Source organism: Gigantopelta aegis, chromosome 3 (assembly GCF_016097555.1).
Source record: "Gigantopelta aegis isolate Gae_Host chromosome 3, Gae_host_genome, whole genome shotgun sequence".
Lineage (NCBI taxonomy): Eukaryota > Metazoa > Mollusca > Gastropoda > Neomphalida > Peltospiridae > Gigantopelta > Gigantopelta aegis.
This window is the reverse complement of record NC_054701.1, coordinates 64,781,825-64,803,407: the sequence shown is the minus strand read 5'-3', so window position 1 is coordinate 64,803,407 and position 21,583 is coordinate 64,781,825. Positions and strand designations below refer to the sequence as shown.

At 35.2% G+C, this 21,583-nt stretch overlaps 2 protein-coding genes across 2 annotated transcripts in view; one reads left to right on the top strand and one right to left on the bottom strand.

Moving 5' to 3' along the window:
- Window positions 1-3,718, bottom strand: part of LOC121368429 (conserved oligomeric Golgi complex subunit 5-like) — a 33,563-nt gene extending 29,845 nt beyond the window's left edge. Inside the window, exons 1-7 of the mRNA XM_041493159.1 lie at window positions 3,678-3,718; window positions 2,962-3,101; window positions 2,530-2,587; window positions 2,279-2,333; window positions 2,022-2,091; window positions 1,238-1,358; window positions 289-419 (exon numbers count right to left, since the gene is read on the bottom strand). Coding sequence (XP_041349093.1) covers window positions 289-419; window positions 1,238-1,358; window positions 2,022-2,091; window positions 2,279-2,333; window positions 2,530-2,587; window positions 2,962-3,101; window positions 3,678-3,717 — 615 coding nt within the window. The 5' untranslated portion in view covers window position 3,718. The remainder of the gene's footprint in view (window positions 1-288; window positions 420-1,237; window positions 1,359-2,021; window positions 2,092-2,278; window positions 2,334-2,529; window positions 2,588-2,961; window positions 3,102-3,677) is intronic.
- A 192-nt stretch (window positions 3,719-3,910) lies between these two features.
- LOC121368428 (tRNA-dihydrouridine(20a/20b) synthase [NAD(P)+]-like) lies at window positions 3,911-19,849 on the top strand. The gene is made up of 9 exons (XM_041493158.1): window positions 3,911-3,990; window positions 7,093-7,317; window positions 9,243-9,364; window positions 12,410-12,485; window positions 12,846-12,887; window positions 13,396-13,536; window positions 15,351-15,559; window positions 17,411-17,496; window positions 18,002-19,849. The coding sequence occupies exons 2-9, from the start codon at window positions 7,208-7,210 to the stop codon at window positions 18,167-18,169; spliced, it is 954 nt and encodes a 317-aa protein (XP_041349092.1). The 5' UTR covers window positions 3,911-3,990; window positions 7,093-7,207; the 3' UTR covers window positions 18,170-19,849.
- The last annotated feature ends 1,734 nt before the right edge of the window (window positions 19,850-21,583 follow it).

Below are 21,583 nucleotides of genomic sequence, written 5' to 3'. Positions count from 1 at the left end.
TTGTGTTTTGTAAATGCTGATGATTTCAAAAACTAAATATTTTCTGAAATTGTCAATACTCTCAACTTGAGGTAATTAATCAAATTTAAATCAATAGTTTTAGGGACAAAATAAAAATTATTGCTGTATATCAGACACTTGGAACTTAAAAAGCATAATTGGCAATACAAACTGCTGTTTAATTTGGGACTATTTAATCAATGACCGTGTAAATAAAATACTAATCCAATGACATTATCAACAGTGGTATCAACTACATGTAAATATTATGACTGCCAATATTATTACCTGTGTTTCCATGCCCTGCTCTAACATTTTCTGAGCTTGAGTCTCAACCTCTTTCCGTGCTTGTTTTATAAATCTGCGGTCTGTTTCAATCACTTCAATACCACTGAGATCCACTCCCTCACAGACATAGTCTGTCAATAAATTGATACCTTGTTATAATATCTATAGCATAATCTACATAAATAACCAATCCATTACCTTGTTATAATATCAACATGACACAATCTATATAACCTATCAATAAAGGGGCGGGACGTAGCTCAGTGGTACAAAGCTCGCTTGATGCGCTATCGGTCTAGGATCAATTCCTGTCAGTGGGCAAATTGGGCTATTTCTCGTTCCAGCCAGTGCTCTACAACTGGTGTAACAAAGGCTGTGGTATGTACTATCCTGACTGGGATAGTGCATATAAAAGATCCCTTGCTGCTAATCGAAAATAGCCCATGGAGGGTTTTCTCTCTCAATATCTGTATGGTCCTTAACCATATGTCCGACGCCATATAACCGTAAATAAAATATGTTGAGTGCGTCATTAAATTAAATATTTCCTTCCTTCCTGTCAATAAAATATATGTACCTTGTTATAATATCCAGGGCTTTAGATTGAACCAAAACTGAGGCAATAAAGGGTGTGCCCAAAATAATTTAAACAAGCCCAAATGAAGTACAACATGCCAACCTCAAAATTAATGGAATGTCAAGCTGTAATTAGATCAAAATAACTTGAAATGCATTTCTCAATATTTCCACTTGCCATCAGGATGCAACAAAGTAATTTTTAGTGGCCTGAATCTAAAAAACACTGGTCTCGAGCATCGGGCAACTGCATTCTAGAACCTCAGAAATATACATTTACTATATTTTATACAAATCCATCATAAAATATTTACAAAGTTGAAATTGCCACTTTATATGTGGGTTTTTTTTTAAATATATAACATCAACTCACCAAGTTCATTCAGACTCTGTGCTGCCTTGGTGATTTCTCTAGCACCTCCCTGCAGCTGACTGTGTAGTCGCTTGTTAAGGTACATAACTCTGATAGTTCTACGCAGCAGGTCACACGTTGTCTGAAGAAAAAGAAAATTTGCCGATTCTGAGTTTAACAAGATAAACATATCCTTAGCAGTAAATACTGATTAATAAACTGTTTTTCAATATTTATATTCCACTAAGATTCAAGCAGGAAATTAAAAAGGAGTAAATATATTATACAACAAAAAAACATGTTTAAATACATTGACCTTGGTTAAAGATGTACACACAGGAACCTTTTCGGTTTTGTTTAAAATGAGTTTGTAGCTACTATAAGCACCAGAACAACTGAAAACATTGGGTTTTCACAAATTAATAGTTTAAGCAAAATGTGACAAGAGCCTGCAGTAGCTGAAAATATTTTAGAATGCCCAATAACTAGGGTCAGTGCTTTTTATGCAATATGAAGATATTGTTTAACAGCTACACGTAAATAAGATGTCATTAAGGAATTTCGACATATGGATGAGAGTTAGAGAAGAAACCCACTCACACTACATAGGTTACTCCTACCAGTTAGTATCAAAAGGCCTTTTTAATTATAAGCACTTTACATTAAACAGGACACCACATACCACAGTCTTTAATATACCACATGTGGAGCACCGATTTGAATGAAAAAGTACCTACTGGGTAAAAAAAAAGGGAACTATACTTTTCTACTTTAACCTTTGTTTTCCATTTAAAATTTAAATTACCTGCAAATGTCGGAGCTGGATTGTTCTTGACTGTATTTTGTTGTAAACATCTGTAACCTTTGTTCTTATCCTAGAAATTAAACAAAAATCATTTGACATAACATCATAAAAGAAAGGGTTACTGTGACCATTTCATCAAAGAACAAGGAGAGAAGTAGTTTTTCATTTCTAGTAATTAACATGAAAAAAGTTGGTTTTTTACATGTATTTGCGTAGAATGTGAAACTGATACTGAATGATTTTAAGTAAGAATTTACCTGTCCATTGCAGCCAAAAGAGACTGGATTCGTGTCTGCATCATTTGTAGGACACCTGAAAAAAGACCATAAAAATCCATGAAACTTAATTTTAATATTATATGGAATAGTAATCTTCATTTACTATTTACATGCTCTTTCAAATTTTAGCTCACAGTAAATAATGAATTTACATACATGTTTGTATACAAGTTCAAACTATTATTCTAGATATAATAAATGTGTATGGCTGGAATGAGAAATAGAATTACCTTCCAGAGTCTCCACACTTGTTGCCTGCGATAACAAGTCTTCATGATGTTCTACAATCTAAAAGCATTGAAAACAATTTTGTTATATTACAGTTTGTTTTATAAAACACAAATAAAAGATTAATTTATTTAAAATTCAATGCATTGAACATATGACCGAATTGTAGATAACCAAGGAAGTGTTTACATTTTTTAACAGATTTTAATCAGAGGGGTAGTTACAATTAATATTAATACAACTTACACACATTAATGAAACTGGGTCATGGTGAAAAAGTAGCACATGTAATTATTAATGAAACTGGGTCATGATGAAAAAGTAGCACATGTAATTTAATTAAAATATACAAATTATTGAAATTCAACTGCCAATGGCAGTTCCATACATGTGTATTAGCCCTGTATTCTGAGATTTTATTTAAAATGTCAAACCTGTGAGTGTATTTCTTTGTCAAGTAGGGAAATGCCCTCTGCAAGTTTCCCCAGCTGTTCAGATATGGCCAAGCCTTGTATGGCTCTGTTGGAATAAGCCTTAACATCAAATGACGATTCAAGAAACTGTCGAAATATATCTGAAACAAAGAAGAAACAATTACATGTAAATATCTGTATAATAATTTATATACACTTTTAACTGTGGTAAGGATCATTTTAATTTTAAAAGAAAAACATTTATTTAATAAAAGATCTCAAAATGTATGTTATATTATCAGCTGTCAATTAATTTTTCTTTGTATCCTAATAAATATGTGACATATTTAAAAGAAAGCTGTCAATTAAATTTTTTCTTTCTTTCCTAATCTCTGATGTGTGTGTGGGGGGGGGGGGGGTGTCATATTCTTGCCAAATTGCAATGACAATCATTGAGATCTGTTAATGACAAAAACATGTATGTTTACTAAATACGGAAATATGTTTGTGCTTTGCGTTAATAAAACATTTTAATATTTTGCTTGGTCCTGTGCGAAGATGAGTGATGAGCGAATATAGATACGTGACTGATATATTTGAAGGAATACACATTTATTAAACTGTTACTCATGAGTATGTTCTTTTCATAGCAATTAAAAATGCACAAACATACTGCTTAAAATAATAATCATTAGTATGGATAAGAGCAATATCACGTGTGTGAATAATAAACAAACCATCATTTTCCAATACAGCCAACACATCACCGTCCATCATGAAAACGAAATATGTCGGAAATACCCGAACAATTTGTTTGTATTTTTTTTTAATTAAAAATTGTATAATATAAATAATAATGGTTTATTTGTATAATTAAAAATAAGTATAAGTATTAAATTACTAATAACTAATATAAAAACGTAATACCGGATAGAACCAGCAGGGTTCAAGGTCAGAAAGAAGCGAAAGTGGAGGCCATGTGAGTTTTTGGAGAAGATCGGGGAGTTGTTTTTTTAAACAAAAATAGGCTCGTTTATCATAACATGAATGGTAGGATAATATTGGTGTAATAACTGTCTTATGTTCATGTATTGATTTTATCATCAGTCGAATTTTGGTAGTTTACACAGGGAACTCTTGCTACATAGTTCCAAGTGACAGGTCGTACCAAATAACGTTTTTGACCACAAAGTAGTAACACAAATAGAATTGTTTGGGTTAACGACACTACTAGAGAACATTGATTATTCATCGGCTATTGGATCTCAAACATTTGGTAATTTTAACATATAGTTTTAGAGAAACCGCAGTGCATTTTTCCATTAGTATCGAGGGATCTTTTATATGAACCATCCGACAGGTAAGATAGCACATACCAAGGCCTTTGATATGCCAGTCGTGGTGCACTGGCTGGAATGACAAATCGCCCAGTAAAACCAAAAATATAATTTTTTACATATAAATAGGTCACTTTGTAAATGTACAGATGTAATATAGTGAAGGCAACACTATTTGTTTGACTCATCGTTTGGTTGCATGTTTATAAATATGTTGCAGTCATGTATGAATAACTGTGTGTGTGTGTGTGTGTGTGTGTGTGGTAATATTATATGCTTGCATGTGGGTTTTTGTTTGAAAGAAAGTTATTTACACACATTGCTAGATATCTTCAAAAATACAATTGACGAAATAATCAATATTTAGTTATGGGTGCGAGCTGACAAAACCCTGGTGTGTGTATGGGTGTGGAGAAGGGCCTCCATGAGTTCAAAATATTGGAGTCGAGTACTCGAGGGTCAAACTTGACCCAGACACGAATATCTGACACTTACACTAGATGATAATGAGACTAAGGAATAAAGTAAACTGGCATTATGCATCTTAAGTCCTGCGCTGAACATGGATGCCAAATCATGCCATTGTATTGCATTTAGAAACTGGTTGATGCATTCAGTTTTGTGATGGATGGGCGGCCAGTTTAAAATGAGAAACCAGCGCATGATCATATAATGTGTAACTTATATCGCTGATCATCTGCTGCTGAAAGTATTGTCCATTCTTCTGATGTGAACAGACAGTTACATAATCTATCCGACACCTCAAACATAATAATACTAGCAAATATTTAATTAGCGTAATAGCCATCTCGCGACCGGTAACGAGAAACGGTGTCATGCAGAATACAGCGTAGGCCTTATAATGTTTGCTTATTTTAATAATCACGGTTATTAATTTTAACGGCATGCATTCAACATGTATGATAGCAATGTCTGGAAAATCTGTAACTTGTTATTTTTATTTTGTAAAATCTTTGAACCAAAGTAATAAAAACAGACCGACAATACATGTCAATTTGAATACACATGCCAGTTCAGGGCCAATAGACCTGTAGGCTGTCTCAAGGGCTGAGTTCAGCCAGACTGAACGAAAACAAAACGTTCGCTAGACTGGTTTGTGCGCTTCACGTTAAACCAAATGGACACGACAAACACCAATCAAATAGTTCGCGAACGTTAGGAAGAACGTTCATTGGCTGAACTGAGGACAGCTCTCAGTGCGAATATACGTCACGCTTCAGAGTTAGCCGACACCCGCGTGTCAAGAGACATCGTTGCGGACATTAAACAATATGATTACGCAAAAGTAAATCTTGGTGTTAATTTGTAGAAAAACTAGTTGTTTGCATCAATGAATATCTAACTGCAGTTTTTGTTTATTCCTTTGTCTTTGTTAATTTCGTACCTATGGTCGAGAGCACCCTCCATAAACATCCACCCACCCCCATATTTCTGTATGTTTGTTAATTTAATGTCATAGGCCTTAGAAGTGGGGGTGGGTGTATGGGTACTGGCTTTAAACTCTGAAGATATTGCATAACCCCATTCCCACCCCACCCCCGCTGAAAAATCGAAGTAATATATTAACTGCCCCAACCCCCATTGAGGTTTTGTTATTCCTGTTTATTCCAGTTTGTACACAATTAGCTGAAAAAGGTACATTTTCATATTCATATATAAATACTCTATACAGTACTGCGTAAAACAAATTTGGCTAATAAAAATTCCATTTGGCTAATATTTGGGCTACAGGTATTTTTGATCCAGGGTGAGCCCTGGTTGATCATTATATTTTACCTTGTACGGGTACGCGAGTCCTGTGAACAAACTCGACATGCTAGACTTGGCCCTGTGCCCGAGTACTCGAGTACCCATGTAGACCCTAGTGTGGAATAGTTTGTACAAATATGAGTATCAACTGGAAGAGTAAGAAACAAAGTAAGTACAAAATGTCTGTTTAATATTCATTCAGTTCTCATGAGGTGAAATCCCACAAAATGTTAATAAGACTCAGAATGGTGTCAGTAAGTTTTTATCACCATGTTAGCATTATGATAAAGATAATTCAAAACATCTGTTATCTCATTTGTTAAAGGAAACACTGTCACTTGAGAAAATGATGAAAACCATGCTCTGAGATCTAAAATTTTGTCGCAAATGAAGTAACAGTTACATAAAAACCAAATTTGTAACTGACCTGACCAGTCGTTTGCAACATTTTGAAGAATATCGTCTGATGCATGGCCATTTGATCCCTGTCAGTGGGCCCATTGAGCTATTTCTAGTTCCAGCCAGTGCACTACAACTTGTATATCAAAGGCCGTGGTATGTGCTATTCTGTCTGTGGGATGGTGCATATAAAAGATCCCTTGCTACTAATGGAAAAATGTAGCGGGTTTCCTCTCTAAGACTATATGTCAAAATTACCAAAAGTTTGATAACAAATATACTGGTGGATATGTATTGTATTGCTGAAACATTTAGTGGAGACTGGTATACGGTATTAAGTTAATGTAAAACTGTAAGTGTTAATTTATAAATGTGCCAGGTCAACCATAAAGTCGTTACTGACCTAGTTAAATTTGTATTTATAAACTGTATAAAATAAGCAGTTATCAGTACAGCTCAGTAAAATAACATTGGATGCATGATGGGTGATAACATTGATCCCCATCATTTTTGTCCTTTCTAACCAGTGGTCTGTTTTTAAGATTGTGATCAGTGCATTCCAGTGAGATACATACATGTATATAAAAAAAAAAATGTCATGAATTAATTAATTTGTTCTTTTTGTTCTCTTTTCTTATTTTTTTAGAATACAACTTATTCTTGACCAGTATAATGAGATAATAAATTAAAATTGCTAGTCTAACTGATGTGATGCATCGTACATCTGTGTACAAAAGGAGAGGTTTTCGTGTCCGGGAAGAATGGATGCAGACAGCTCGTTGTATGCTGAACGTACCTGGAAGACCCCACTTCAACTCTTGACAGGGGATACCACGGTGAAGATATGTGCTCCAATGGTTCGATACTCAAAGTATGTTTACAGGGCTTCTAGATTACGGTAGCTCCAATCCTATGGCTAGTGATATTCAATGTTGGGCTAGTAAATAACTACTGTTGCCATGCCTGACGGCTAGTGAAATGTTTTGGTCAATTGCAGTTACATCTATTTTGTAAATGTGAATATTTTCCCCCAACCCCAAACCACCAATGTTAGTGTTTTTAATCTGTATCTCCCCCTTTAGGTGACATATCTGAGTATTACTATTATTTAGTAAAATTAGATGAACTTAAAGTAAAGTAGGGCAAGTGAATTTTTAATCGTGGCTAGTAATAACCTTTAATCACTGATCCCATGGCTAGTGGATTTTATCAATATTCTAGAAGCCCTGATGTTTGTATATGGATTGCTAAAAAGGGATTAGGTATACATGTGCAGGGTTTCTGCCAGAAAGTAAAATGGGTATGGTGCCATACCCAAATTGTTTTGCAGATTTTTTGGTTAAAGTTTACTTTTTGACAAAATTAATGACTTATCATTACTGTATGATTTTCCTAACCCTAACCCTAAACCTAATCCGTTTTCTTTCTAGGGGAGGCCCCCTCCCCATACCCACTATCGATTGTGGTTGCATTCAGTACACATATTGCAAATACATGTATTTAATTTCATAGTGCCATATACCCAAACATTTCTTTCTGGCAGAAACACTGTTGTGAAATATGCAGATCTAAAGGGTTGATACTGGGGGTATGCACCCCACCTTCCACCCCTAAATACTATGAAAAGTCGAATATTTGACTTAGGAATATAAAGAATTTATATCTTTAAAAATTTTGATGGTGAATATGTAAAATTTTAGTTCGCTGAATGTTTATTTAATATTTTAAAATGAAAGTAAACATCATCTTTAAACAGATAAACATATCTATTTAGTAAATTATTAATTTATCATATCAGAGGCGTTTTTGGTAATTGAAATTAGACATTACTTACATTTGTTGTTTAGAATATCCATTTCTGTACATTTAAACGGTTTTTGGTCTTCTTGGTGTTTTTAATACCACAAAATGTATTTTTGGTAGTTTTAAAAACACACAAACCTCTGAGATATAACAGTTATGGAGATGAGCTCTGGTCTATTTTTAAGAGTATTTCTCTGTTTTAAGTGCAGGTTTGTAGATTAATCAAACTCGGGCCTCGGTAAAAATTGGTAGCCCCATAATTTTAATAAATTTAAAAAAGAAATGAAAGCAAAATCATTTATTTTATTTAAACATGTTGTTTTAGGTGGGGTTTTTTTAGATGTTTAAGTGTCTTATTGATTGCGGAGTAACTGGATGTGCAAAAAAAAGCTAGTAGCCTGGCAGACTACCAGGTTTATATATCTGGTAGCCAGAGGGGGAAATTGATAGCCAAAACATCCCGGGCGACTGCTAAGGTCGAGCTCTGTCCATTTTTACAAGTTGAAACTTGGTCTACAACTTTAATTCGGGTTATACATTGTAATGTATGGGATGATTTAGGTGAAAATACGACAAATTCAGATTCCAACAATTTCCTTTTTTAAATTATTTTTTAAAAATTTCTTTTTTATTTCTTTTTATATATCTATATCTATATCTATACATTTATATCTATATATAGTTAAAATTTCTTTTTTATTTCTTTTTATATATCTATATCTATATATATATATCTACATCTATATATAGATAGATAGATAGATATATATATATATCTATATATCTATATATATATCTATCTATATATCTATATATGTATATATCTATATCTATATCTATATATATCTATCTATATATCTATATATCTGTATATGTGTATATCTATATATCTATATATCTATATATATATATATATATTTAGAGCAGACTGCCTCTTTGCCAATTAATAAAAAAGATATCAGTCAAATGTTATTAATTTTGTTTTCGCTGCAGGCTGCCATTCCGCCAGCTGGTACGAAAATACCAGTGTGACCTTGCCTTCACCCCGATGATAATCTCAGACTCCTTCATCCGGTCGGTAAAAGCGAGAGACAGCGAGTTCACAACATGTGCTGGTATTTATCGCTCTGCTTTACGTTTGTTTTGTGATCATTACTTGATGGAGGAGAGGGACATAGCCCAGTGGTAAAGCGCTCGCTTGATGCGCGGTCAGTCTGGGATCTATCCCTGTTGGTGGGCCCATTGGGCTATTTTTCGTTCCAGCCAGTGCACCACGACTGGCATGTCAAAGGCCGTGGTATGTGCTACCCTGCCTGTGGGATAGTGCATGTAAAAGATCCCTTGCTGCTAATCGGAAAGAGTAGCCCATGAAGTGGCGACAGCAGGTTTCCTCTCTCAATATCTGTGTGGTTCTTAACCATATGTGTGACGCCATATAACCTTAAATAAAATGCGTTGAGAGTGTCGCTAAATAAAACATTTCCTTCATTACTTGATGGAAGTTCTATATCAATTTATACTTTTATACCTAATGTTGCCTTTGGGGTGGAATGTTGCTCAGTGGTAGTCCACTTGAATTGCAGGATTGATTGCCCTCGGTAGACTTTGGTTTTTCTTTTTGTCTTTTGCCATCCCAGCCAGCGTCTCACTATTCAGGGCTAGCTCTGGGTCAGCAGAAAATATCGCCAAATTATCTACTGAACTTCAAACATTTCAGAAACACTGTTATTTTTTCCACAAAATATCAATTATTACATGAAATTAATTCGCCAAAATAAAATCAAAGTTGCCAGTTGTTTTTTAAATTCACAAGTGGCGAATTTGGCGAGTGCCAGAGCTAGCCCTGCAATTAGTACATCAAAGGCCATGGTATGTACTGACGTGTTTATGGGAAATTACATGTAGAAGATTCCTTGCTGAATTTCAGGAATACTAAAGCAGGTTGTCTTTTTCTTTGTGTTGACCAGTTGTCGAAGTGACAATATAACACCAAATAGCCATAGTTTAAAATTTCAGGAATACTAAAGCAGGTTGTCTTTTTCTTTGTGTTGACCAGTTGTCGAAGTGACAATATAACACCAAATAGCCATAGTTTAAAATTTCAGGAATACTAAAGCCGATTGTCTTTTTCTTTGTGTTGACCAGTTGTCGAAGTGACAATATAACACCAAATAGCCATAGTTTAAAATTTCAGGAATACTAAAGCAGGTTGTCTTTTTCTTTGTGTTGACCAGTTGTCGAAGTGACAATATAACACCAAATAGCCATAGTTTAAAATTTCAGGAATACTAAAGCAGGTTGTCTTTTTCTTTGTGTTGACCAGTTGTCGAAGTGACAATATAACACCAAATAGCCATAGTTTAAAATTTCAGGAATACTAAAGCCGGTTGTCTTTTTCTTTGTGTTGACCAGTTGTCGAAGTGACAATATAACACCAAATAGCCATAGTTTAAAATTTCAGGAATACTAAAGCCGGTTGTCTTTTTCTTTGTGTTGACCAGTTGTCGAAGTGACAATATAACACCAAATAGCCATAGTTTAAAATTTCAGGAATACTAAAGCCGGTTGTCTTTTTCTTTGTGTTGACCAGTTGTCGAAGTGACAATATAACACCAAATAGCCATAGTTTAAAATTTCAGGAATACTAAAGCAGGTTGTCTTTTTCTTTGTGTTGACCAGTTGTCGAAGTGACAATATAACACCAAATAGCCATAGTTTAAAATTTCAGGAATACTAAAGCAGGTTGTCTTTTTCTTTGTGTTGACCAGTTGTCGAAGTGACAATATAACACCAAATAGCCATAGTTTAAAATTTCAGGAATACTAAAGCAGGTTGTCTTTTTCTTTGTGTTGACCAGTTGTCGAAGTGACAATATAACACCAAATAGCCATAGTTTAAAATTTCAGGAATACTAAAGCCGATTGTCTTTTTCTTTGTGTTGACCAGTTGTCGAAGTGACAATATAACACCAAATAGCCATAGTTTAAAATTTCAGGAATACTAAAGCAGGTTGTCTTTTTCTTTGTGTTGACCAGTTGTCGAAGTGACAATATAACACCAAATAGCCATAGTTTAAAATTTCAGGAATACTAAAGCAGGTTGTCTTTTTCTTTGTGTTGACCAGTTGTCGAAGTGACAATATAACACCAAATAGCCATAGTTTAAAATGTGCTGAGTTGCCGTTCAACAAATATTCCTTCTCTCACTATCTAGTATCTGTACCAAGTGTTGAAATACTGTAGATCTTGAAGTTAATTCAATCATAATATTAATGCGAAAAATGCAAATTCGTGTTATTCGCATTCATAATATAACACATTTATTTCTATGTTTTGTCTATGTGTCTGACGTTAAAACAAAACAAAGAAAGATTAAAATTCTAATATATTTATAAAACACAATTGGAAAACAATTCAGTGTAGGCGAGACAGACTAATTGTCCAGCAAGATCCCAGTAACATGTGACGTTTGCAGGGTCTTTGGCCACCCTGTCAAAAGCCGACTCAATCCATCGCACATGATGGGTTTTAGCACGCTAATCCTGAGGTCAGCCGTTTCTTTGTTTTACTGTTCAAGTAGCTGCAACTTTGTCAGCATATCACTAAGTGACTTGTTATTTAATTACGACTTAGAAATCGTTGTTCACAGATAAGTAATATTCAGTTGTAATGGTACATGTGTGCTAATGTTTAGCCAGATTTAGGTAACGTAAATGATTGCTGCAAAAATATGCTTTGAGTTGGTCTCACCAAAAACACTAGGAATTAAACAGGTTAATTGATGTGTACGCAGACATGTTAGTGAGTTGATCTCACCGAATGCACCCGTAACTTGGATTTAACCAAAAAGTACACAGACGTGTGTTGTTAGAAAAGTAATATTTCAAAGGGAGGCCACTCGCATTAATTTCATGTCGCATTTTAGTCTGCCCACCATCACTCGCATTAATTTAGGGACACATTAATTTCAGGATCTACAGTAACCATATGTTAGACACAAAAGCTTCATAGTTTAATCTGACTCCATATAACCGGAAATAAAATGTGTTGAGTGTGTTGTCAAATAAACCATTTTCTTCCTTCATAGTTTAAAATGTGCTGAGATATCACAAAAAACATATTCCTTTGCTTTCCAATGTTCATAAAGTTTTGTGTTTTCAGAGGACCGGCCACTAATTGTGCAGTTTGCCGCTAACAACCCGCAAGATCTGGCCAATGCAGCAGAAATAATTTCTCCGTTAGTATCTTAAAAAATAATACAGACAGATTGTAAAATATAATATAGACACAACACTTTTTTCTTGTGAAATTCTCTATGTACACATGGGACTGGGTATAACTGAGTGGTAGAGCACTTGCCTGAGGTGTGGTGGGTTGCACAATCAATCCCATCCCCCCCCCCCACTACCATCCATGTAAAAGATTACTTAATGTTTTTCAGATCATAAGAAAATACTGTACAAGTTAACCGTTGAAATGTAGAAGTCAGCTCTGGAAAATAACTTTTGAAAGAACATTATATAATGTTGGAGTTCATCTTCAGTTATTTATTTTGATCTGTAGTAGGTGAAATGTTTATTTTTTTATTTTTTAATAGATTTTCAGATGGAATTGACCTGAACTGCGGCTGTCCTCAAAGGTGTGTTTTTATGAAATTAATCCTTAACTATTGTGAATATATTGTGTTAGTATAAATTTACAGTAAAAAGAACCCATATTTTAATTAGGTTTCTGGCAAATGTGCTTTAAAACAAGGAGATAACAATCATTATAAAAAAAACTTTTAAAGCATAAAATGTCTTCTCTTTTTTTTAAAGTGCAGTTATTTTGAAGTTTACTTTAGTTTCATTCCCTAATTACATACTGTACATATACATTTTGTTTGGTCATAAATTTCTACGCTTGGTGAAATAATCAGTTTTCAAAATAGTAAATAAAAATCATTGAACCCTTTAAAAGGTTTTTCTTATTGTGCAGCTGTTTTCAATAATTAGAAGATTAAATATCTGTAATATTTACTTACTTGTACTTTCTGTTTTTGTTTTGAATTCTGAGTTTGTTTCTCTTTCTTTTTTTTCTTCTTTTCTTAACACATTTTTATTTAATTTATCTCAGTAAATAAATATTGAATTTTTTGTCTTGTACAGATGGGCAATGGCGGAGGGATATGGTGCCTGTTTAATAGACAAGCCACAGTTACTATACGATATTGTACATGAGACAAAATCTCGGATTCAGAATCCAGACTTCACTGTTTCAGTGAAAATGAGAATACACAGTGATATTAGGTACGTTACTTAAATTTGCCTTACGATTTAACCTAATTATGTTATGTAGTAACTACTTACATCAACATATAAGGACAAATAAATATATAATTGCTCTATGATGATGTACAGCACTGTTATTGATGTCTTTTTATATATTACTTCAACTCAAACTTTGTAAATATATTTTAATTCTTAGTCATGTTTTTACAGCCTAAGTGTGTATTTTTCTTTGAGAATCATCCTTAAGTTTTATGAGCAATAAAGCAGGGCCTCATTCAACGAAAGAATCGTAGCTATGGTTAATTGTAGTGACTTTTACAACTAGAACTGTAAACTTTACAGCAGCTCCACAAAAGCAACCTTGCGGTAGTCGTAAGTGCCCCTTTAATGATTAAAATCTTCTTTGCAAAGAAGTCTGAATTAGTTAAATAATAAATTTGTTATTGACTTTTCGGAACATCTTAGATGTATTCATTGGTATCTGACATCCATGAAGTAACTTTGTCAGTTTATTTGCTAAGCGATAATTGCCGAATGTATAAGACATGAGAGTTGTCTCATGTATTTTCGCGTAAAGGTCGTACGACCTAGACGTTTTTTCATTGTACACCTAGTTTCATAAGAGGTATTTGGTATATATTAGCACCATTTTTACACAAAAAGTTAGCATCCTTTCTCAGAAAATTATCAGATCATCATCTAACTGTTATTTGACATTTACGACGATAGTAAGCTACACCGCATCGTGGAATGGACTGGCGATCATAGAAAAAAGTTAAGGTCACGTTGGTAGGTATTTATGACAATAGTAGTGCTTCGTGGAACGGGGCCCTGGAAAGATGATGTTTTGGTAAATTAAAGCTGTTTTAGCAAATGGTATGCAACTAAAAAATACTCAAAATAACCAAGAAAAAAAATGTGAAATTGCACACTCACTTTATACAAATAAACAGCCGTGTGATCTAGGTTTTACACCACTTATTCTTTAAAGCTAAAACAAAGCTTCAAATATAACTCAAAGTAAAATGTGTTGTAGCTAATAATTCAGTATATCCACTATCAACTAATCACTTTCTGTCCTGGGCAGAGCTCAAATAGGTGAGATGTGTGCCAGGACAGCATGCTTGAACCTTAATTGGAAATAAGCACAGAAATAATAATATCAACATAATGTGTGTTGCATATTATTAATGGTTTGATGGCATATTTTCTCTCTGTACAACAAACAGCTGAAAAAAGTAGACTTAACATGTGCTCATGCAAATAGTATTTACTAGAGCTGGGCGGTGTTGAAATTTGAGGTTTGGTATCGATATCAGTATTTTTGGGATGATTTACCTCGGTATCGGTACGGTATTCAATATTGAACCGATACCGACATCGAGCTGTGTTTTCGATATACTTGGCTTTAAATGCATGTCCAAGTTAAGTCTCACCCGTTAATTTTATCTAAATAAAATTAAATTTCATACACACAGCTCTCGTCTGATTTATATCCAACCCATTTTGTGTTCGTCAGATATATTGTTAGTGCTTTACTAAATGGCAGGAAACATTTTTCAGTACCGAAATATCGGTATTTTGAAATGTGCTCAGTACTGTAAATCGGTATTGACATGATACCGATACCTAACGGTATATACAGTATACCGCCCAGCTCTAGGAATAGCAGCAGTCATAAAAAAATACCTGGTTACTAAGCATTAAGATGGCAAAATATTTTGGACCTTTTAGCAAGTGATGGTGTGAGCTCTGTGTGTGTGATTGTTTCTGTTGCTTATACAAAATGTACAACACTGTACATAATTACGCATCCTTTTTAATTTATTCAGAACGACAGTCGACTTGTGTCAGAAGTTGGAGAAGACCGGGGTATCGTGGATCACAGTGCATGGCCGCACCAAGGACCAGCACCACCAGCCAGCTAACGTGGACGCTATTCGACTGATTAAAGAAAATGTAAACATTCCGGTTGTAGCTAATGGTGACATCAAGTCACTGGATGATGTTACTAGGGTGGCTAAAGAAACGGGAGTAAATGGTAAATGAAAACGTATGCAAAGCTTTAATTAAAAATCTGTGGATAACGTTTTAATTAAATATAAATATTCACAGTAAACATTTGAACATTAAAAGTATCTGAAACATGTTTCTGGACCTATTTTATTTCAGAAATTATGAGACATACCGTGAGTTTTCTGAAGGTTCTACTTTTTTTAGCTATGAATTAATTTTGTTTTATATAAATACAGACACCTGTTGAGAGACATTTTGTATTATGCAAGAAAACCACTAGGGCCAAAATTCAGCGTTTTTTTTTTTACTTTTATGTATGTAAGTACATATTTTTACAATGCACACCTTAAAGGGACATTCCTGAGTTTGCTGCATTGTAAGATGTTTCCGACTAATAAAATATTTCTATGATTAAACTTACATTTTAAATATATTTTCTTGTTTAGAATATCAGTGACTGTATATTCAATGTGTTTCTGGTTGTCTTAATATTTGTATGAAGCCCAAACTGGATTTTGTCTTCAAATAATTTTGTATATACGAAAAATATATATTTTAGGAAATAAAATGAAATTTAAACTAGTACAAATATTAGAACGATCAGAAACATGTTTAATTATACAGCCACTAATATTTTAATTTAAGTACAATCGTTAAAAAGCCTCTGTTAGTCGATAACATCTTATAAATTCCAGCAAACTCAGGAATATCCCTTTAAGAAAAATCAGGCTTTTTGAATTTTAATTTCAAGTTATTAGTAATTGTAAGTTGTTATTTTTTTCCCACACCATTTGGAGTTTTTTGTTTTCTGCCTTGTGGATTGTAGAATCACTGTTGTAATTGCAAATAAATCAACTCTTACACATGACTAAATATTTTCGTTAACAAAATTCATTTATCACATTATCAAGTCCAGTACATCTAATCCAATGCATACTGATGTAGTTAGGTTATCTCCCTTCAGTAATGATGAAGCAGATTATGTTGTGGGTTTGGTAGCAGTTCTCACATTTAAAAATTGTTCTGCCAATAAATACAATATTATTTGAGCAATTTTTTAATCAGAAATTGATTTTGTCATTTTCTGACTCGTCATTTTAAAACAGCTGTTGGACAGCAGTTTATTTTGGTTTAATGTGATGTTTAATAGTATTTATCCTATAACTCACCCATGATATCCATGTCATAAACCCATATGATAATTTACTTTATTAACCCGGTTAATAATGGTATGCAAATCTGCAAGGTCTCTAGGTAATTTGTTGCTGTGGATGGGTCATTTGCTTACAAGCCAACAAGACCCGTGTACCTGAGCGTAACGTTTTCAAAGATTTGTTTAAAAGGCGTGATGTCAAACTAATCTGTGCTAATCGTGATGACGGCATATTATCGATGGCGGCAACTTTAGTACTGTGATTTACTAAAAAAGTAATTAGAATGTTATTTTAGAAGTGTTATAGGATAAATAGAATTCGCTACTCGTGTTTTTTAATATGTAAAATATCAACCTCGTCTAGTTAATCAGTATTTGTCTCGGCAGAGCCTTGACAAATACCGATTTACATAGACTCGGTTTACATTTTCCATATTAAAAAATACTCGTGACGAATCCTCTATATATCATATTGGAAATTTGGGGTGGGATAAAAAACAAAGAAGACACCAAAATGGACAACTAAAACATTTTGAGGATTTTTTTAAAAAGATATTTAAGATTCTGAAGGGGAAATTTTTTTTAAGCATGGTCTTGTAAAACATTATATTTGTAACTGTTAAAATGTTATTTTTACCTTGAATGTGTGGAGATAAATAAGGTGAGAAGAATGAATTCTGTTGTGTTATTATTAAATTGGTTTTTTGGGGGGGTTTTTTGCAGGTGTAATGTCAGCAAGAGGAATTCTGGGTAATCCCGCAATGTTTGCTGGTTATAACATTACACCACTCCAGTGTGTTCAAGATTGGGTAAATCATCCTTTTTTTTTTTTTTTTTTTTTTTTTTTCTTGGGTGTTTTTTTTTTTTTTTGGGGGGGGGGGGGGTATTTTTGTTTAAAATTTTTTCATTTTAATACTTTATAAGAAAGTTATAAATTATATGTGTAATGAAGCTGTATTACCTAACCAATAATAATAAAATTAGATATTTTGAATTCTGGAATAATTCTTGAAAAAATGGAATAATATAAATAGCATTCTTTACTGAATATAATAATATGTGGCATTTATATACGAAGTCGAAACCATTGTATAATGTATTAAACAGTCATTCAGTGTATCATTGCTACTTAATTAATTTATTACAAAATAAAATCAATATGTGCTCTCCCTTCCTTTTTTTCTTTTCTTTCTTTTCTTTGTTTTGTTTTCTTTCCTTTCATTACCTTTCCTCTCCTGTCTCTCTGTTCTCTTCTGATTCCCTTCACTTACCTAACCTGACCTGATGTCACATGACGTGTTATTTTCACTTCAGCTGGACATCTCTCTGCCTCTGGGCATGCCTTTCCCGCTGTTTCACCACCACCTGATTGACATGCTGGAGAAGAGTCTGTGTCGATCAGAACGCCGGGTGTTCAACACACTCTCCAGTACGTCGTCTGTCATAGACTATCTCCGTGAAAACTTTCAGATAGGTACATGATGAATAAACAAACTGGCATTACTGTAGAAAGGTTTAGAATGAAGGAAGCTGGTCTGTGCCGATCAGAATGCTGGGTATTCAACACGCTCTCCAGTACGTCGTCTGTCATAGACTCTCTCAGGGAGAACTTTCAGATAGGTACATGATGAACAAACAAACTGGCAACGACGTTACTGCAGAATATTTAGAATGAAGAAAGCTGGTCTGTGTCGATCAGAATGCTGGGTATTCAACACTCTCTCCAGTACGTCGTCTGTCATAGACTATCTCCACAAGAACTTTCAGATAGGTACATGATGAACAAACAAACTGGCAACGACGTTACTGCAGAATATTTAGAATGAAGGAAGCTGGTCTGTGCCGATCAGAATGCTGGGTATTCAACACTCTCTCCAGTACGTCGTCTGTCATAGACTATCTCCACGAGAACTTTCAGATAGGTACATGATGAACAAACAAACTGGCAACGACGTTACTGCAGAATATTTAGAACGAAGGAAGCTGGTCTGTGCCGATCAGAATGCTGGGTATTCAACACGCTCTCCAGTACGTCGTCTGTCATAGACTATCTCCACGAGAACTTTCAGATAGGTACATGATGAACAAACAAACTGGTGATGGCGTACTGCAGAATATTTAGAATGAAGGAAGCTGGTCTGTGCCGATCAGAATGCTGGGTATTCAACACGCTCTCCAGTACGTCGTCTGTCATAGACTCTCTCAGGGAGAACTTTCAGATAGGTACATGATGAACAAACAAACTGGCAACGACGTTACTGCAGAATATTTAGAATGAAGGAAGCTGGTCTGTGCCGATCAGAATGCTGGGTATTCAACACGCTCTCCAGTACGTCGTCTGTTATAGACTCTCTCCATGAGAACTTTCAGATAGGTACATGATGAACAAACAAACTGGCAATGACGTTACTGCAGAATATTTAGAATGAAGAAAGCTGGTCTGTGCCGATCAGAATGCTGGGTATTCAACACGCTCTCCAGTACGTCGTCTGTCATAGACTCTCTCGGGGAGAACTTTCAGATAGGTACATGATGAATAAACAAACTGGCATTACTGTAGAAAGGTTTAGAATGAAGGAAGCTGGTCTGTGCCGATCAGAATGCTGGGTATTCAACACTCTCCAGTACGTCGTCTGTCATAGACTCTCTCGGGGAGAACTTTCAGATAGGTACATGATGAATAAACAAACTGGCATTACTGTAGAAAGGTTTAGAATGAAGGAAGCTGGTCTGTGCCGATCAGAATGCTGGGTATTCAACACTCTCTCCAGTACGTCGTCTGTCATAGACTATCTCCACAAGAACTTTCAGATAGGTACATGATGAACAAACAAACTGGCAATGACGTTACTGCAGAATATTTTGAAAGAAGAAAGCTGGTCTGTGCTGATCAGAATGCTGGGTATTCAACACACTCTCCAGTGTGTCGTCTGTCATAGACTATCTCCACGAGAACTTTCAGATAGTTGCATGATGAACAAACAAACTGGCAACAGTGTTGCTGTAGAAAGGTTTAGAATGAAGGAAGCTGGTCTGTGTCGATCAGAATGCTGGGTATTCAACACTCTCCAGTACGTCGTCTGTCATAGAGACCTTTCAGATAGGTACATGATGAACAACAAACTGGTGACGGCGTACTGCAGAATATTTAGAACGAAGGAAGCTGGTCTGTGTCCGATCAGAATGCTGGGTCATGACAACACGCTCTCCAGTACGTCGTCTGTCATTGACTTAAAATCACGAGAACTTTCAGATAGGTACATGAGAACAAACAAACTGGTGATGGGTACTGCAAATCGTTAGAATGCAGGAACTGGTCTGTGCCGAAATTATGCTGGGTATTCAACATTTCTCTCCGGAGTAGAATTCAGAGTACTTTCAGATAGGTACATGATGAACAAACAATATCAGGGTATGATGAGGCGAGCAGAATTTTAGCATCATGAAGGAAGCTGGCCTGTGCCGATCAGAATGCTGGGTATTCAACACGCTCTCCAGTACGTCGTCGAACCATAGGACTGAATAGAGAGAAGTTTCAGATAGGTACATGATGAACAAACAAACTGGCGATTACTCTAGAATATTTAAGAATGTAAAGCTGGTTTGTGCCGATCAGAATGCTGGGTATTCAAACGCTCTCCAGTACGTCGTCTGTCATGGACTATCTCCACGAGAACTTTCAGATAGGTACATGATGAACAAAAATACAAAATGACGTTACTAAATGTAATTTGTGAATGAAGAAAGCTGGTCTGTGCCGATCAGAATGCTGGGTATTCAACACATCTCTCCATTTGTCGTCTGTCATAGACTCTCTCCAGCGAGAACTTTCAGATAGGTTTCATGATGAACAAACAAAGTGATGGGATATAGTTCAAATATTAGAAGAAGCTGGTCTGTGTCGATCAGATGGGGTATTCAACATGATCTCCAGTAGCAGGTCTGTCATAGACTCTCGGAGAACTTTCAGACAGCCTGATGTAAAAACAAACTGGCAACTGTTACTGCAGAATATTAGAATGAAAAAGCTGACCAGTGTCAGAATGACCACATGTTTGACGTCCAGTACGCCGATGTCAAGATAAAAAATCAATGTGCTCTAGATAGGCGTCGTTAAATAAAACAAACTTTACTTTACTTTACTTTACTTTACTCTCAGCTGGGAGGTGGTGGATTTAACTCAGTCGGTTGACTGCTCGATTGAGGTGCTTGCATCGCAGGATCGAACCACCTCAGTGGATCCATTTAACTGATTGTTTTTTTCCCCCCATTCCAACCAGTTCACCACAACTGGTCAACGGCCGTGGTATGTTCTTTCCTGTCTGTGGGAAAGTGTATATAAAAGATCCCTTACTGCATTAGTAAAACTCTAGTGGGTTTCCTCTGATGACTACATGTCAGAATTACCAAATGTTTGACATCAAATAGTCGATGATTAATTATTGAATGTGCTCTCGTGTCGTTAAACAAAAAACAAAACAAAACACTCGGGTGATGGTTGGGATGTAGCCCAGTGGTAAAGTGCTCGCCTGATGCGAGGTCAGTTGGGGATCGATCCCCGTCGGTAGCCCATTGAGCTACTTTCTGTTCTAACCAAAGTAAAGTAAAGTTTGTTTTATTTAACGCCGCTACTAGAGCACATTTATTTTTTTATCTTATCATCGGCTATTGGACGTCAAACATATGGTCATTCTGACACTTTTTTAGAGGAAACCCACTGTCGCCACATAGGCTACTCTTTTATGACAGGCAGCAAGGGATCTTTTATTTGCGCTTCCCACAGACAGGATAGCACAAACCATTGCCTTTGTTGAACCAGTTATGGATCACTGGTCGGTGCAAGTGGTTTATACCTACCCATTGAGCCTTGCAGAGCACTCATGGTTTGGAGTTGGT

Excerpts from the sequence above, each read along its gene's own strand:
- LOC121368428 (XM_041493158.1), top strand. The coding sequence starts at position 7,208 with ATGGATGCAGACAGCTCGTTGTATGCTGAACGTACCTGGAAGACCCCA. Across the intron at positions 12,486-12,845 it reads GCAGCAGAAATAATTTCTCC|ATTTTCAGATGGAATTGACC; the intron begins GTTAGTATCTTA and ends ATTTTTTAATAG. Across the intron at positions 12,888-13,395 it reads AACTGCGGCTGTCCTCAAAG|ATGGGCAATGGCGGAGGGAT; the intron begins GTGTGTTTTTAT and ends TGTCTTGTACAG.